This window comes from Engystomops pustulosus, chromosome 4 (genome assembly GCF_040894005.1).
Source record: "Engystomops pustulosus chromosome 4, aEngPut4.maternal, whole genome shotgun sequence".
Classification (NCBI taxonomy): Eukaryota; Metazoa; Chordata; class Amphibia; order Anura; family Leptodactylidae; genus Engystomops; species Engystomops pustulosus.
In genome coordinates this window covers 48,855,598-48,874,015 of record NC_092414.1, presented here as the reverse complement: position 1 = coordinate 48,874,015, position 18,418 = coordinate 48,855,598, and the positions used below count along the sequence as shown (strand labels likewise).

Genomic DNA, 18,418 nt, shown 5'->3' with positions numbered 1-18,418 from the left:
CAGATAATCCAAGTATATTAGAGCTTAATTTGCAGTCTCTGTCTGTATCAAGCTATTTAGCGATTCAGCAAAAGCTGTGGCTACCTACAAAAATGTGAATTTTAAGCTGGAGAATACAAAGAAATCCCCAAAGTAAAATCTTGTTATGGGTTTCCAGCATCAAATTATCTATCAGTGTGCCTGATCATTAATATCTTTCCTTCTGTGTACAATACTTATACAGACTAAGTTATACTTGCCCCAATGACTGTCAATAGCATTGAAAGTGACAATGACATGTCAGAAGATGGGCTTAAGGGGCTAATCGTAATTTCTTAACTGATAGAATTATAGAAGTATAGAAACAAAAATTGTATTTTACCTCAAAAAGGTACATTTTTGATTTTGTGATAAATAGATATTATGCATGTTGATATATACATATAGAGACCAAGCGTATATATATTTATATGTTTGGATATATGTGTATATATATATATATATATATATATATATATATATATATTTATTATATAGTTCTGACAAATATACAGTATTTAGATTTTTTTCTATATATATATATATATATATATATATATATACACACACATATACATTTCTTATATCTATATAGCATCTACTTATTATTCATATCTATACATATATAATAATAATTCTTTTATTTGTATAGCACACACAGATTACACAGCACTACACAGATCTTGCCAAATCAGGCATACATCATGTAAATATATTGTATATATATTTATATATATAAAATATATTTACATGATCATGGAATACAGAGGGTCATATTATATATTCAAGCATACAATAAAAAATCTACATGGCAAAATCTAAACACTACATTTTGTATATTAGTACAGATGTAAATATACTATTCTAAAACTGATATGCATGGAAATACTGGTGTAGAATAGATGAATGCAGATGTCAGATTTCCCCAGTTATTTATTAAACAGGAAATGTGTTTTCCTCCATTAGTCAGGCATTATGTCTTGGAGTAGGATGTGTCAGCTGTAAATATTGGATGTATCAGAGCACAGAGGATGGTGATGTGATCCAGTACCTGCCTATAACTGCGGAGGAAACAATGAAATTACCTACAAGTGAGGGGCAAGTTTCATCAGACTGCTGGGATTACTCTGTTGTCTCTCTGTTCACACACACAGCCTCTGTCTCCTCACTTCTCAGAGACACACACAACTCCAGTGACGTCACCCAGATCTCTACAGATCTCCTTGAGAGGACCCAAAAGAGCTGGAAGTGTCTCCCAGATCTGCTCTCTTCAGTCACAGCCAGGAATCACTAGGGATATAGCAGGGGGCATATTGTACTACTCCAGATCACTGGTAAGTCTTCCCGGCTGTATTTCTCTTCTATTCTTTCTCTACAATAAGGAAGTTCCCTCTCCTTCAAGCATTGACACTGTTCTAAAGTTAAATCCTCCAGCTCCACTGCTGATAAGGAATGGAAGTAATAAGATGCACAAATATTACATTCTGTCATTTATATATTCATTGTATGAATGCTAAGTATTATTATTTAAACTTTGAAACTTTAAGAATGCAGTTTTATTTGTTGTCATTATAATAATGGTGAATATATTATTGTGTATTACAATAATATCATTATTTTCGTTAACAGAAGTTTTGTTCTTTCAATGCTGATAACATCACTTATAAAATAGGAATTGGATTGTAGAAATTGTTTTTGCTTTTACAATAATTTATTTTCATTAAACATTCTCCTGCAGACATCTGTTTGCACATTAATGTTTCCTGGTTGCTTCCCCCTTTCTTCCCTCTGATTAGCCCCCAATTTACAGAGGCCCCTTGCTTCCAACATTCCCTGTTGTACCCAGTTGACAGCTAAAATTGCTTTGGTTATCCTTAACCACTTAAAATGTGTGTCATTATTTAGATAGTCATCCGGATTATATGTGACCTCCTAATACAGATGCCCATTTTAATAGGCTCAATGCCTATTCTATATTTAAACCTTTAGACCACTGTTGATATCCTGCCTTGCTCATTACATTTCTGAATGAAAGTTTTCTAGAGTAATGCAGCAGAGAAAGTAGATATTTCAAAATGACGGAAAGACTATTTGTCCCTGATAAAGACAACTAGATAGACAGACAGATAGATAGATAGATAGATAGATAGATAGATAGATAGATAGATTTTAACATCATCTCTATTGTTACTGAGAATCAAGCCTCTTTGAGTACAAATTTTCCAGACAAGGTCTTCTTTTTTCAGGGCTGATTTCTTTGCACAGCCTTGAAGTCAAGTCCTTGACATCTTTATACCTTGTATAAATTCTTTAGTGCCCCTGCACTTCGTCAAAGCTGACAAATATGTTAGAAAATATAATTCCAATGGGGCTTTAGCTCACTTCACAAATTTAAGGATTTAAGCAAAAAAACAGTTTGTTCTTGGACTGGGTCTCACCATATAGGTAGCCTTGTAGTATTTATGGTTGTTATTATTATACAATATCAAGACTTCCTCACAAAATTCAATGCCATGCAAAACATGAGTGATCTGACAAGACACACATTTTTTAATGCCTAATAAATGTAATACTTACGAGGGGCAGGGAAAGAATTTTTTTTCATAAGGACTTCTTATGTTTTGTTAAATAATTTTCATTACTGTGGAAGTAGAAAAGTAAAGGTTCATAAGTAAACCCCTGCATATGAACTATCTACATTATGAATTAATAATAATAAAAAGGTACTGTGATTGTATCTGACTATATGGGTTGTTTAGAGGCAATAGAAAGGCCTGATTAGGACAGATCCGTATCTTTAAAGGGGGAAACCACAAACTGTTACTGGGATAATTACACAAGCTCCTTTAATATTTTTTTTTCTGATAATTATGAATAAGTGTGAAGCAAAAGTTATGATCTGTCAGTATTATGTATCCAAATGAGAGTATTAGCCATAAAGAATTATACAGCCCACCCTCCCCCATCTTCCTCCTTAACACTCCCCTGGAAAAAAAGAAAAATCTATTGACAATGTTGTGTATGCACAGAAACTTAATGCAAATGAATCCAGGCTACTGTACAATTAGTGCCTGATTAAAGCCTCATTTGTGCCATGCTGGACGCTATGTGGAATTATGGTTTTACAATGTGTTACTATTTTCCACAGTTTTTATTGTTTTAATTAAAAATAATAATAAGTGTACTCTTATATTGCACAATTATTTCATGAATATTAAAAGCAACCACATTACACTTTATTAAAATAAAATCTAAATGAAACGACAAGTTGGTGGTTGAAATGTCAATTGAAACAAATTAAATTTAATCCAAACTTGCCTATTATTTAAAGAATAGAAAGAATACTTGGATCTAGATGTAATCTGCAATACTTGAAATGTGTTGATTTTTTTTAGGAGAAAGAAAAACCTAGAATGGAAAATGTAACAATTGTCATGTATTTTACTTACAGATATACTGCTATGGAGCTAAGCCTTTCTAAGAATGCCCCCTCCTATGTTGACTTAGGTAAGTAGTAGATTTTGTTTATGTTTGTATAAGTTTCCCTAATATTATTCATGTACAAATAAAAACAAATCAACCCCAAAATAACAGTGTTACTATTATTAACAAGAAATAATATTAAAATTTAATATTACAAATACTAATGTTAGCACCAGTAATAAAAAGAAACTATATACAAATAAAAAAAAAATTATTCAGAAATAGTTGCATAATTCGAGCAAACTATTAATAACAAACAAACCATGTATAAATTAAAAAATAATTATTCAGAAATAGTTGCACAATTCGCTCAAACTATTAATATAATATATGGATTCTCTGTTAGATAAATTGAGTGATCAATTGCTAATGGATTACACTTTGCAAATGTAACACAAAATCTGTTAATTGTATATTTAACAAATGTATAAAACTTTTATTTTATTATTTTTGTTAAAAAAAATTCATTTCCAGAACTTAAAGGAAGAGAACAATTTACTTGGTTTATAAAAAAAAAAAAAAAGTGGTGTAGATTATACAGAAAAGTTGAAATTGCTGATGCAAATATGCATACACAACAAAGAATAATTCATCTTAGGACCCCTGTTATTAGTTTTTGAAATAAAATAAAAGAACTAGTGTGGACCCATCCAAAGGGAGCTATCAGATAATAAACATAAAAATAGGACAATTATGTTAAAATGTATTTGTGGAATATCAAAATATATACATAGATAAAAAAGGACTATTTCAAGTTGTTCCAATACTATAATGACCACTTTGCAGGGATATAGGAGCACTGGCCAGACACAAAGTCGCATTGTAATATGAACTTTATTTTCAGCCTAAGATTACAGTTTATTCATTTGGTGATTAGGGATTGGTCATGTCATCAATCAGTTATTTTATGGGTTTGGTAGGTCCAGGAAATGTCCCCTTTGTATAACTTACATGTCTTCTGTATGTTTGGCACCAAAAATAGTTGATGATATCATTAACCCAGTACATGAAATTAACACAGATGAGACTGACTGTTGGCCAAGCAGCAGCAAAATGTCAAGGGGTTGTTAGAAAGATTATAGATTGATAGATAGATAGATAGATAGATAGATAGATAGATAGATAGATAGATAGATATAAAGATAATGATAATAATAATAATGAGATGGTTATATGTATAGGAGGTATGTTGCAGAGATTCTTGACATCTATTACCCTAATATTTTATTGTTTAATAGGACCAGTTATGTCCTATTGTGCTTAACCCTCAATGCTTTCTTTATCTGACATACATTGGGTTGTTTAGTCTAGAGGTTCCCTTTATTGAATATTATAAGGTAGGGGTCACTGTTGAAATGAAATACAAAGCTTTCATGGCTTTACCTAGAATACCTTTCTATTTCTCTCTTGTTATATATAATATGTGAACAAACATAGGTAGGTAGGCAGATAGATAGATGGATAGATAGGCATCAGTATGGTTTGTATGAAAGCAAACATGAATACTTTGTTATGTACTTATGTTATTGTGATGTATCTAGTACATGGATTCAATTGGTTACATTGAGAATAACGCATAGTAATTTCCATGTACACACAAATTTTGTTGTTATTAATGTTATCATTGTCTGAGAATAACACACTGATTTCCACAACTGAACCTGATGTATACTACATCCAATGGATAGATTTAGAAAAAAGCAAATAGCACATTTTACTTTAAACAACATTTGCTGCACAATATTTATACTCCACATTTGTCTTATGTTTTTGTAGACAAATACACATTTATATTGAGATATTTTTAAAATATATACATTTTTGTAGTCTGATCTCTGTAAAAATGGCTTAATTATATTTAGAATTATAATTTTAGTTATTTTTACTTTACTATTAACTTATATAATTTATACATAATTCCAATTATTTCCTAGAAAACAAACAAACCTATAAGTTTTAAAGATGTTAAGTTAGGTTAATGTTTTCATTGTATTATTCCAATACATTATCAAATTTACATATTTACAAAAATACCAAACAACTTTTTTTCAGACCTGATAATAATCCTTATATCAGATTTACTTAAAATAGTGATTTATTGACAACTTTTGTGCATTGTTGAGATATCAAAAATAAGGGTATCCTACCTGCCTTTGAGATAACATATATATATATATATATATATATATATATATATATGTTATCTATCTATCTATCTATATATATATATATATATATATATATATATATATATATATGTTATCTATATATCTATATCTATATATATCTATATATATCTATATATATCTATATATATCTATATATATCTATATATATATATATATATATATATGTAGATATATAAAGAGAGAGAGTTAAGTGTCTGAAAATTATTTTACACACAAATATATGTATACTGACTAGTAAAATATGAATAGTCAGATTTAAAGTTTATCATTCAAATAGTAAAGGAGAGTACTACTGATAATAAATCATCATATTTTAATTCTAATTGTTTCCAGAACATCCGTGCAATCCCAATAATTCATGAAAATGCCATATTTATTGTATTTATTTTATACTAGACATTAAAGAAGACTTTGTTTACACACAAGCTTTAAACATTATTAAATAATCAAATTTATTATTCATACTATGCTTTTTATAATTATTCAATTATAGATTGTTAACTAAATAAGTACATAAAAAGAAACTATGCATATTTGTAAAATTGTATGTTTTATTTAAAATTAGCCAACAAGGAACACATTTAACTATACATTTTAGTATATAGAATATTATTTTAGAATGAACAAAAACATTTTTTGAGAAGATGGAAAATGTATTCTTTGTTTGATAAATATTTTCATAGTTATTAGGTAAACAATATAGCATAAAGTATATATGTATAATCTAGACTCTGTTGCTGAAGTTTTCAAACAAATTCTAATAAAAAATTCGATTTTTCCGCTTAAAGTGTTCAAGAGAAAAACATTAAACATTATATTTAATTGCTGCTTACTGTTTAAATATTTAGTAGAAATCTGAGATAAATTCCTTAGAAAGGCTAAGTTATAACCATTATAAAAATATAGAATGTGACAAATTGTCCATCTTTTTAATTATGTCCTTTAATTTGCAGCTCTACATATGGAACCATATAATTGTATATTAATGTAAATAAAAGAATAACAAATGCAGTGTTACAAAAAACATACTTATATATTGGTTAAATTGACTAATTCATTAATTTATCAGTGAGTCAAAATAATAAATAAACAAATTATATATATATATTATTTTTTTTAAACATACATACATATTTATATTTAGACACACAGAATATCAGTGAATAAAGTCATAACTGTAAAAGGTCATTGTAGAGCTCTACTTCCCCCTCTAGTGGTTTCATGCTTTATGCTTCTTACATATTAGATATCCAAATTAATAGTAATAGTAGTGATTAAGTATTCCATTTTTGTCTGCAAAGTGACATTACATTCCCTCCCAAGTGTTCCCTATGTGAGATAAACCATACACAAAATATATTATATATATATATATATATATATATATATATATATGTGTGTGTGTGTGTGTATACACATAAATATATTTACCTATCCATATATAGATAAATAGATATTAACGGTTTTTAAAACATACTTGTCATTTTTGTCCAATTTACACAATCCTTGATTCACAGCTCATTTGTATTAGCCACTCCATTTTATCTTTCTCTGTTGATACATTTGTTTTCTTTGTGATAATTATCAAATGCAGCAGACATATAGTGAGGATTTATCCTATCCCTATGCAACATATCTGATTTTTCCCTATAGCATTAAGAGGATTTGCCTAATTGATTTGAGTCTACACACAAATTTCATATAGCTCCAGGGAGCAGCTCACAGCAGACAGAAGAACATTTAGAAAGATTACCTGTTGGCTAAACAGTGCAATTCTAGGTGGGTCTTGCTACAACTACCAGTACTTTAATGGAGAATTGATTGTCATTGCTTTATTAATATAAGTTTAGTTTTAGTGCATTAGTAGTAGTTCATAGATATAGACATATTGATGCACTTTCTGATGATAGGATCATAAAATGGATAGATAGCTAAAAAGATGATAGATGTTCACTATCATTATTAGATTCCATTATTCTTTATAATAGCTATTTTTGATTATTGATAGTTGTTTGTCGCCTTGTTAATACTGATATATTTGTATCTATATTTAGATAAGTTTTTATTTTTATATAAGCATAGATTGAGGTAATTTATTGTAGTAATAAAGACATAGAACTTCATCTTGTTTTAGTTCTATAGATGGGTTATAGTTAAATATTCTTGCAGTTGTACTGTTCTGTGCACATTGCTTTAGTTACCTAGATGCATTTGATCATTTCTTTATCAGATTTTTTTTAGGATTCTTATTTTGTTTTTGAATAGAAAAGGAGATGAACACCAATTTTGTGTGTCTCAAGGTCTCTACAGAATAGAAAACCTAGACAGTGTCTAGGCAAACACGTGTAATCTTATCACATTCTCTTATCAAGCCTGGTCCACAGACTGCAGTTCCTTACCACTCACTCTACATGTGTTTATCTTACTATTCAATAGCCCTAACCTGCTGTGCTTTGTCTTGTATGAAGTGGCAGGCTACACAATATTGACTGTGAGTGTGTGTGTTCTGTGTGTCCAACATTTTGTACTAGGTGTAAACTGCACAGCCTTGAAGAAGTGCAAGCAATGTTTGTGTCTTCTGGCTGTTTTTGTTACATATTAAAACAATTTTAGAGCCCAGTGTCTGTTGTTTTGCATGGTATATTAACTTAGACTGATAATGAGCACTAGAGAAGACACTAAAGTAAATTTGTGAAAGAAGCAACATTTTTTTTTTTCAAAGAATATAAACCTGCTGTTTTTTCTTTATACAATAGCTGGGGTAAATACTTTACATACATTACAATTCTGTGCATCCCAGGTCAAGTATTTAAAAATGACAATCCAGTGTTATTCTTATTCTGTTATAGTGCTTTATCCTTATAGTGCTGTTAAATGAAACAACACAGCACATAGCTTTAGTTGTGCATTTTAGAAAAAAATTATAAAATCGCTGAATACTATTGGTGTTATTCTATGGTTCTATTCTATTCTATTCATTTTTAATTCTCCATTTTACTTTTGATGTGGAGCAACAATACATGTCTTTATAATTTATGCTAAAGGTGAATAATTGTATATGAACAATCTACAAATATTAATGTATCTGCCATTTTTGAAATGTATTTAAATATAAGCTTTACAGCTTTTCTCTTTATAGTAATATTGCGATTACGTGAGTTCTTATTTTGTGTAAATATATATATATATATATATATATATATATATATATATATATTAGTCCTACTTGTTGTAATGCAATATTGTAATCCCTGGTACCAAAAAAGGCTGTGTCTCTTTGAATAATGAATTACATTTTGTCCTCTGTCCTCACACCAAACTGCAGTCTAGTTAAGAAGCAGCCTACAAACTCCTTATAGATCTTCAGGGCTGCCCTTTAAGATATCTAGCTTTTACTGGCAAAACTTGCCATGAATAGTTGAATGGTATGTTGAATGGTATGAAAGTATATATTTACTTAAGAGTCTATCAATATTTGAAGTAAGGCAAGGTATTCAGAGCTATACAAAACCATATAAATCATCTAAGTTGTAAAGTTCAAGGGACATCATAGCCATAAAATGGAGCAGGTCTGAACTAATGAAAAACAAAGCTAATTATTCTTTGCACATTTATTCTCAGAGTTATCCCCTGACAGTGGGAAGTAAGGTTATTTAGAGGGATTGGTGTCTCTTTAAGAAAGGCCTTGCCAGTGAGGCTTAGATACCTTAGAGAACAGCTCCAAAGATCTATGGGGAGTTTGCAGGCTGCTCCTTAGCTAGACTGTAGGTTGGGCTGAAGACTGCACATAGTAATTTATTAGTAAGACAGGGAGGTATTAAGCTCAGTTGGGCGGTGCTCCAGTATACTGCAGCCACTTCTACTAGGGCAGGTCCTTTAATCTCTTTAGCTAAAATCTATCAAGCCAGCAGCTTGTACTTCCTTACACTCTAATGTATCCTTGCTTGGGAAACTACGTACAGTCCACTGCCTAAAAAGAAGGAGAAGGAACTTTTTCTAAGTCAGTTTTTATGGGTTTCCAACCTTTACAAGGACAGAATCTGGATGTCAGTTGGTTTGTATAGGATCGTGTGGATTACCAGTTTTCATGAGCAGTATTGTCATGGATTCTTTTAAAGGGGGTATGAATCTGGAGAGGTTGCCTGAAAGTTTAAGACCCCAGACGGCTCATGACATGGCCTCCAACTTCCATTTGCAAAGATCAACTGAAACTAGAGATCCAATTGAGAATTCAGCCAGTGAATCATCCGATACTGAACTTGCAGGTAATAATATTAATTAACAACGCACTTTATGAAATCCTATTCATATGTCTGACACCTTGTTATTGCCAAAGACCTACGTTCTGGATAGTTCACTATCTCTGACACACATTGGGATACGATTAATGATAATCATCAAAAATAACTTTATTAAAATATCAAAAATACTGAATGATTACCCTATTACTATATAAAGTAAAGTACGTTAATACTAAAGATAGATTATAGATAGATATAAAGATACGATAGATAGATAGATAGATAGATAGATAATGAAGCAACATTGAAATTATTTTTTCATCTGGGTTTGCGTTGTTGTGTTACTTGAATGTGCTGTCTTATTTGACTATGTCATTTATATGTGACTTTCCAGTATTGCTTTTGTTTGGTATGGTTATTTTCTGAGCTGTTATGTTAATAAGCTTTTATAGCAAAACACAAAATTAATATTTTCTAGTTTCCACGCAGTAAATCAAATTTAGGAAAAATCTGCGGACATCTGTTGGTTCAGATTATTTGAGGACAGGCCTCATACTGCTGCCCAGAACACACTGAACAGAACTATTATTGAGAATTATGAAATTATGAAAGAAGAATTGTGCATATTTTGAATGTGATGTGAATCAACAAAGATATATATATATATATATTATATATATATATATATAATTGTATTTTGACTCCACATCATTTTATTATGTAAATGCGGTGAAATGATAATAACTTGTGTCCCTTCTGACAGGCATATTCCCCTCTTCAGACACGTAAAATTAGACAGGTCAGTTTAGGTAACCTCACAGAAATATCACAAACTCCCAGGGGTTTTTTTTTTTTCGCTCTGTGGCCTATTGAATGCTACTGAAAGGCCCTTGTAATCCATGAAACACTAATATTTGTTCCTTTATTACAGCTAAAGCAAATATATTATTCAGAAAGAATGACTAAGCGCAGGGGAATGGTTTTTTTAATAATTATATTATTATTATTATTATTATTATAACATTTTTTCATCACCGAGACCTTGTCGAGACATGTTTATCCTTTAATCGAAAGCAATAAAACATTAGTACGTAATTTGTATTTAATGTGTAAAATGATCCTACATATTATTGTAGCTATCATTAATATTATCTTTATTTAAAATGTGATCATCATTTTATACGGAATATTACTACTGTTATTTTTAACAATTACAGTCATAGTTGTGGCAATAGCGGAGCCTTTTTCTGAAATGATCATAAATTATTATTTTATTATTGTCACCATTATATTTGTAGTACAAGCAGTAAAAAGTATTTCAGTTAGACTTATTTTACAGAAAAAGCTCAGCATTCATATATATTACCCTAGACTTTTGTTTCTGAAGCATACCTGCAGTTGTGTACATGTGAAACAAAAATAAATGCTATTTTTTAAGTAAACACTTAGATTTCTTATGGGCAGTCTGTTTCACGTTTATCTTTGCACTATGCTATTTCAGTCCTTAAATATTCCACTAATGCAATTATAATTTAAAATTAAACATTTTTTTACTTAAAAAAAAAAACAAATAGCTTTTTATGCTATGATGAAATTTTCAACAGTTTTTTGTACATGGAACTATAGAGTTGCTTATGTCAAAAAATTCCACAATATTGCTATGTTACCAATCTGTAGCTATGTCCTTTTCACAGAAAAAGACAGGAGTGGGGAGCCAAAAAGTGAAGATGGCAACGTAGATGACCCATCCAAGAAGAAAAAGCAGCGAAGACAGAGAACTCATTTTACCAGCCAGCAACTGCAAGAGCTGGAGGCCACCTTCCAGAGGAACCGCTACCCTGATATGAGTATGAGAGAAGAGATAGCAGTGTGGACAAACCTGACAGAAGCCAGAGTGAGGGTAAGCGAGTGCATGGTATAATATATGTATGTGTATATCTTTATACATATGTATATAACTGTGTATTTATATGTGAATAATATACCCATATATGTGTGTATGACTATATATATATATACAAACACACAAGTATATATATATAGATCTGTGTCGCCCTTTCTCTCCATTTCCCATACATAGATGAAAGACAGAATATTTGATTCACTACAAGTCAACACGCAGAGAGAAGGGAGGTGGGATGGAAAACTCAGAACTATGAAATCTGATATGTTTCCTTTAGTCATTTTACACTGCTGATATTCAAAGCTCAGTTACGTTGGAGAAATGCTCATTTTTTCTTCCTGCTTCTTATTAAACATTCTGTTAGGGAAGAGAAGTTATATGGTAGTAAACATAACTATAGTGTGGGTATAGACTCTTATTTTCCAACCAAAATGTAATGTGAAATATTTCACTTAGTATGATGCACATGATTATAATTATGATATATTGCCAGCATCAGGTATTGATTTATAAATCTTCCGTCACGGATATACAAAAGTGTAATATAATCTTACAACACCGTCAAAAGGGCAGCTAAAATGCACATCATCTATTTCTAATTCTACTACAATTACTTGCTATATGTATATATATAACTATGCTATATTATTTTCATTGTTAATGTATGCCAAACATACGATTGAATACAAAGATTAACACATTTTAATAATTGCAGTAGCTACATCATATTATAGAAAATATTTTACTTTTAATGTTCAATTCATACAGTTAAGAAACTGTAAGTTATTATAGTAGATATTGTAGGTAGAAGACTGGTAATCTAATAAATACATAAATAGATAAGATAAGAGGGAATTGCTTTAAAAGAATATACCCCATACAAAAAAAAAACATATTTAAGTGATTTGTAGAAAATACATTTGTAAACAAAGTAATTTTTAAAAATTTAGTTACATATATTTAATAACATTGTAATATTATGATTTAATATAGTGTCATAACTTAAACTAACAGTGACAATAAGAATAATGTAACTCAAAGTTTTAATGATTTCAGGAGTTATTCTTTCCATTATACTTTTGCACAGAGACACATTAAAAAAAAAACTCTGGCCCCCAAACAAACACAAGATGGAAAACTAAAGCCCATGAACCTCAAGGCTAAGTTAGATTGAAAGGTTCATTTCATATGGCCCCTAATAAAAGAATGAAGAAACGGAAATGATTTTCATGTAAAATTGTGCTGCATAAGGTCAAGTTGTTATTCTGTTCAGCTCAGTAGGATGTTCTTTATAAGATTCATCTATGTGAAGTCTAAGGTGGTCCAGGGAAATGTTGTAGTTTTCTATGTGATGCGTGTGCTGTATTTACCAGGGACTCCTTGTGAACACGCATTGCTTCAGGTTATCCAGTGGAAACTTCAATAAGCTGCTGCCATTTTAGAATACTTGAGTGATATTTATGCTGACTACACAAATCAAGTATTAACAAACTAGTATAAAAAATTAACTGTACATAAGAGGAGCTGATCTCTCTGCAATGGGGGGCCTGTTTCCTGATTTCTTATTCAAGTATACATTCAAAAAGACAAAAACAAATTCTTTTTTATTCTTTAGATTGAAAAATTTTACACTGTTAAAAATATATATATATATCTCATCTAAAATAATAAGTAGGATGACAACACAAGGTTTGAGTATTGCCGTGTTTGATCAGTGTCCATTATTCCTAATTAAAAAATAAAATAGAAAAAACCTTTTACTCTCCCCCACCCTACCATAACTTTATGAATTCATTGTGTATTATCAAAATTGACTAGTTGATGCATAATTGCATAATATATTCAGCTCCATATTTGTTTTTATGATATGCAAATCACATTCCGCTAGAATGTAAAGGAATTGGGATAATGTAAAAAGAGTGTGGTTTGTCATTTCCATATAAAAAGATTGTTTGATACATGAAAAAAAAAAAATTAAGTTAAGAATTGTGTTATTGCTTTGTAGACAAATGCAAAAACGCAAAAAGCATACAATTATTTAGAATAATATTAAGAATGTATTGGATTATTCATTAAAAGAAGGGGGGACTTTGGGTTTTTATTTTACAGTTATGTTCAATTTTGTTTTATGTCTTTACATTTGGTATGCAATAAGATCAACAAGAAACAAAGTCAAAGGCGTAAAGAAAAGGAAAAAAGGAGGTGTAAAGAGAGAGACGTCTGTCCATAACTGAATTGATTTCATCATAAATAGCAGAAAAATAAAAAATAATATTTATGTTCAAGGATGAGTGAGTGGATAGATAGATCTTAAAATATTTAATAAGTATTACATTCATATATTATATATATTTATATATATTATATAGTATATAGTTGGGTAGGAGGATAAATGAGCTTGGATTATATTATAATAAAATTAACAGTACAAATACAAAAACGTTTCAATACAATCTAATATAATAACAGTGTTAATGACATGAATAAACATTCAAGTTTACATTCTGAATGCAATGTTTGCATATATGCTATTCTAAAAAAATGCAAAGTAAAGTAAAAAATTAAATAATAAATTTTATATGCAAACATCAAATAGGCTTGAATTGTAAGAACAGTATTTTTCCGGCAGATAGAGGTATTGTTAAATATTTCTCTCTCTCAGGTATGAAATATTATATATATAGATAGATAGAGAGATAGATAGATATAGATAGATAGATAGATAGATAGAATTCCCACATCATCATAATAAATGAAATAACATAAAATATATTAGATCAATTCCAATGTGATCAGCAGATAATGGGCTTGCATTTTTAAATTTACTTTACTTAGTCTGAGTTGTATGAAAATATGGGACACACACCAGTGGAAAAATGTAATCACTATAACATTCTAACTAAATATTTATTAGTTCTAAGACACAATCAGATAAGACAAAAGTTATATGTATGAACATCTATATACACAAGTCTATACAATGCTTTGTGTAAATGACATGAATAAATGGCTTGGCTTTGCTTTACTAATGATGTTTTTTCCTATAAAGGGTCTTTTTCTTTTACTTACGGAAACTACATATGATGAATGGCTCTGCCTGCTATGTTTCTGCAGCAAATACCCTTTTAATTAGGAATGCTTTTTGTAAAGTCGTTATTTGTTCCCTGAGTGTTTTCTGTAAAAAGTAGACGAAAGCCAACGCTATGTGAGCAGATGCAACAGCAACTGGTCAGGGCAGTAAATTCTAATGAGTTCTACCTGTATACACAGAATATCCAAAGGGCAGTGGGGAGATTGTGTTCAACATTACTAATCAAATCCTTGCTTTTATGATCTGTAAGCCGGATTTTTTTTATTATGCACACTATATTATTAAAGAGAAGCCCTTGATAAAACATTTACCATGGATAATTAATATACTATGGAAAGTAGGGATTGCTATAACTGGAAGGGTAAATTAAATGTCTTAAGAAAAGGGACTTGCAGCCCAGAACTAAGGTAAAAGCAGCTGTATATGGAATCAAATTATTAAAATGTGAAATCAGCAATATCTGATTACCCAAAGCAATGAAATGTATTGTATGTGACATAAGTAATACATGACCTATATAACAATAAATCAGATTTATTGTAAAGATACACAACATTTGTGAAACTTAAAATCCTAGCATAGCTGAGCTCCGTCAAGGAGTTGATTGGATAAAGTGATGTACAGGATATGTTTAGAGTTTAGAGAAATGTAAAAGCCTCGGCAGTTTGACCAGTCACAAAAAGCTAATTTACTCCTGTGCTCCTGTACATACATTATCCATTCATACAAGAGGGAGAGACAAAAGAATGATCTCCCGCTCTCTCATTGGCATTCTCAGGATTTTATATAAATATGGGGAAGAACCACAGAGAGTCTTTCAATTGCCGTTCAATCATTAGGCTAAATTTAATCTAGGCCTTTTTGATGATAACGTAAATATAACAATTTCCTTCACTTAAGAATGACTTGCTTTAGGTGGTTAATTCTCTTTAGAATCACCACTGTGATTTACTGATTAATATTTCACCCATATAGATCTAAGACCTCTAGGGCACCAGACATCATTTAATAAGCCTACTTCATTATTGCCCCAACACAAATGGCTCAAAGGAAATTACTAAAAGGCTTTCCATTTGAGTTTGAAATGTTTGTCTTCTTTGGTAGCTTGACCCCTTGAATTGTTGTTGTATTATTATTGAGGTCAGCAAAGTGTAGATGTTGTCGGAGGTCTACTCTAAATGATTGTGGGTGACCTTTGTATGCTGTGGCCACACTTATGGTTTAATTTTTTTTTTTTACTTTGCAGGTCTGGTTCAAAAACCGCAGAGCCAAGTGGAGGAAAAGAGAGCGCAACCAGCAGATGGACCTATGTAAGAATGGCTACGTCCCTCAGTTCAGTGGCCTTATGCAGCCCTATGATGACATGTATGCAGGATACCCCTACAACAACTGGGCAACTAAAAGCCTAACCCCTGCTCCACTGTCTACCAAAAGCTTCACTTTCTTCAACTCCATGAGTCCTTTGTCTTCTCAGTCCATGTTTTCTGGTCCAAGTTCTATCTCCTCTATGAGCATGCCATCAAGCATGGGGCACTCTGCTGTACCTGGCATGCCAAATTCAAGCCTAAATAATATCAATAATCTTAATAATATCAGTGGGTCCTCACTCAACTCAGCAATGTCTTCAACAGCATGTCCATATGGACCTCCTGGTTCCCCATATACCGTTTATAGGGACACTTGTAATTCCAGTTTGGCTAGCCTTAGACTTAAATCTAAACAACATTCAACTTTTGGATATAGCAGCTTACAAAGTCCGGGATCTAGCTTGAATGCATGTCAATACAACAGCTGATGGACCGAGCACCAAACCATTGTGCCCTGTGGACGTTTGACTTTGATAAAGGACCAGAAATGTTTTGCAAGAGACACAAAGACCTAATACACATGGATGAGTTGCAATCTTCTCTCTGGATTATGCGGGTTGTATGTACTTGAACTTGCACAGGATTTTCCAGTGTCCACTTTATAGAGAGATTTAGTGCAGGTAAAGTTTTCCTAACTAAATTTTTGGTAGACATCAGAGATGGGGGGAGATGTATTGTGGTCTACACTGAGATTGGTGTATCACTTACCACTGCAAAACAGGTATTTGCAGAGGAAGAGTCTAGAGGGAGAGGTGGGAGAGAGGAAATATTAAACTATTAGGTATTAAAATAATAAGGGTTAACCACTTAAAAAGGTTATCTGTAAATATATAAATATATATCTACCGCTACATTGTGTCAAATGATTGTGTACCACAATTTAATGAACTGGTTTAAGTGCATGGATCTCAATGTTTGTCCAGATAAAATAATAAGTTACTGTTTTTTCAATCATCCTGTAGAATGAAAAAACCCCGTAACCATCTGAGTGATCAAATTGAATACACAGCCTTCATCAGTGACTTTTCCCACCCTAGCTGTATTTATCTTATGCTTTGATCAGTTGGTCAATCTTATTTATCTGCAATATCTTTTAGCTACCCATGTATCTATTAAATATGCTATGTAAAATAAATGGAATAACCCCTGGTACCTAATAGTGCAACCATTGAGACTTGGAAGTTAGCTCACCAGCCACAAAAAGTATTCTTTAAAAACATAAAATGAACCATCATATTCTGGTGAAGGATTAATAGTGGTTTGATGTTCTTATTCTAATTTAATAATAAGGAATAATATTCCACATTTTTCCAGGTTCCTTCTCTAAGAAAGCGCCATATAAAATGCACAAAGTATCCCTCATTCTCTCCCCTGCTCCCCTCTTTCTCCTCAGTGTATTGTACACCTGTGGTAACCGTAATGTGGATGTGTGGATGTTTAATAATGATGTTGTGATGGATAAGAGAATGCAGTGTCATTTTTTATAACTTATGTTTTTTGATTTTTTTTTGTGAATACATTTTTGTTTTGGTTTTTTTTTCCAAAAATTAAGAGCATGGGAATAAAACAGATTTTAAGCAAAAGCTTTTTTTGGTGTTTTTTGCTAGTTAAACTCTGTTATTTATTATAATGTAATTTTAAAAAATCTTTAGCAAAATGAAATAACCATATCATCATACGTATTGTTTCCGTTCTTTACAATATTGATTTAATATAGTCTACACTATAAGACTGATTTAAAGAAGTGTCATACCCATATGCCTTTTTTTTTATTTATTTTTTTATTCCATAAAATCAAAGTAGGCTAGAAACCAAAAAAAGACTATGAATATAAGACAAAACTTTGCATCATTTTTCATATAAAACAGCTTAAAATACTCTGCCAATACATTTAAATAAATTTATATATACGTTTTTAAATAATCTATGTTATCTGAGTCATATAATTATGCAGAATGATCCCCATTGCTTATGTGTAGAAAAGTACTAATCCAACTTATGAATGAATTTTAGTTTTAATAGGTTTGCTAAATGTATCAGGTTTTATGCCTCTTTTAAAGGATTAATGTTTCACTGCTAATTAGAACAGTGTAGCAGTCTGCTATGTAATTCCTTCTTTTTGGCAA

At 30.9% G+C, this 18,418-nt stretch overlaps 1 protein-coding gene across 4 annotated transcripts; it reads left to right on the top strand.

The window, feature by feature from the left end:
- The first annotated feature begins 1,024 nt into the window (after positions 1-1,024).
- On the top strand, positions 1,025-17,970 carry PITX1 (paired like homeodomain 1). 4 transcript variants are annotated; one of them, XM_072145875.1, is made up of 6 exons: positions 1,025-1,109; positions 1,195-1,352; positions 3,470-3,525; positions 9,809-9,955; positions 11,626-11,831; positions 16,172-17,970. In XM_072145875.1, the coding sequence occupies exons 3-6, from the start codon at positions 3,480-3,482 to the stop codon at positions 16,718-16,720; spliced, it is 948 nt and encodes a 315-aa protein (XP_072001976.1). In that variant the 5' UTR covers positions 1,025-1,109; positions 1,195-1,352; positions 3,470-3,479; the 3' UTR covers positions 16,721-17,970. The 4 variants fall into 4 exon arrangements, with proteins under 4 accessions (XP_072001976.1, XP_072001974.1, XP_072001978.1 ...); XM_072145877.1 differs by adding an exon at positions 7,396-7,469 and having other exon boundaries at positions 1,032-1,352; XM_072145876.1 differs by adding an exon at positions 7,344-7,469 and having other exon boundaries at positions 1,032-1,352.
- The last annotated feature ends 448 nt before the right edge of the window (positions 17,971-18,418 follow it).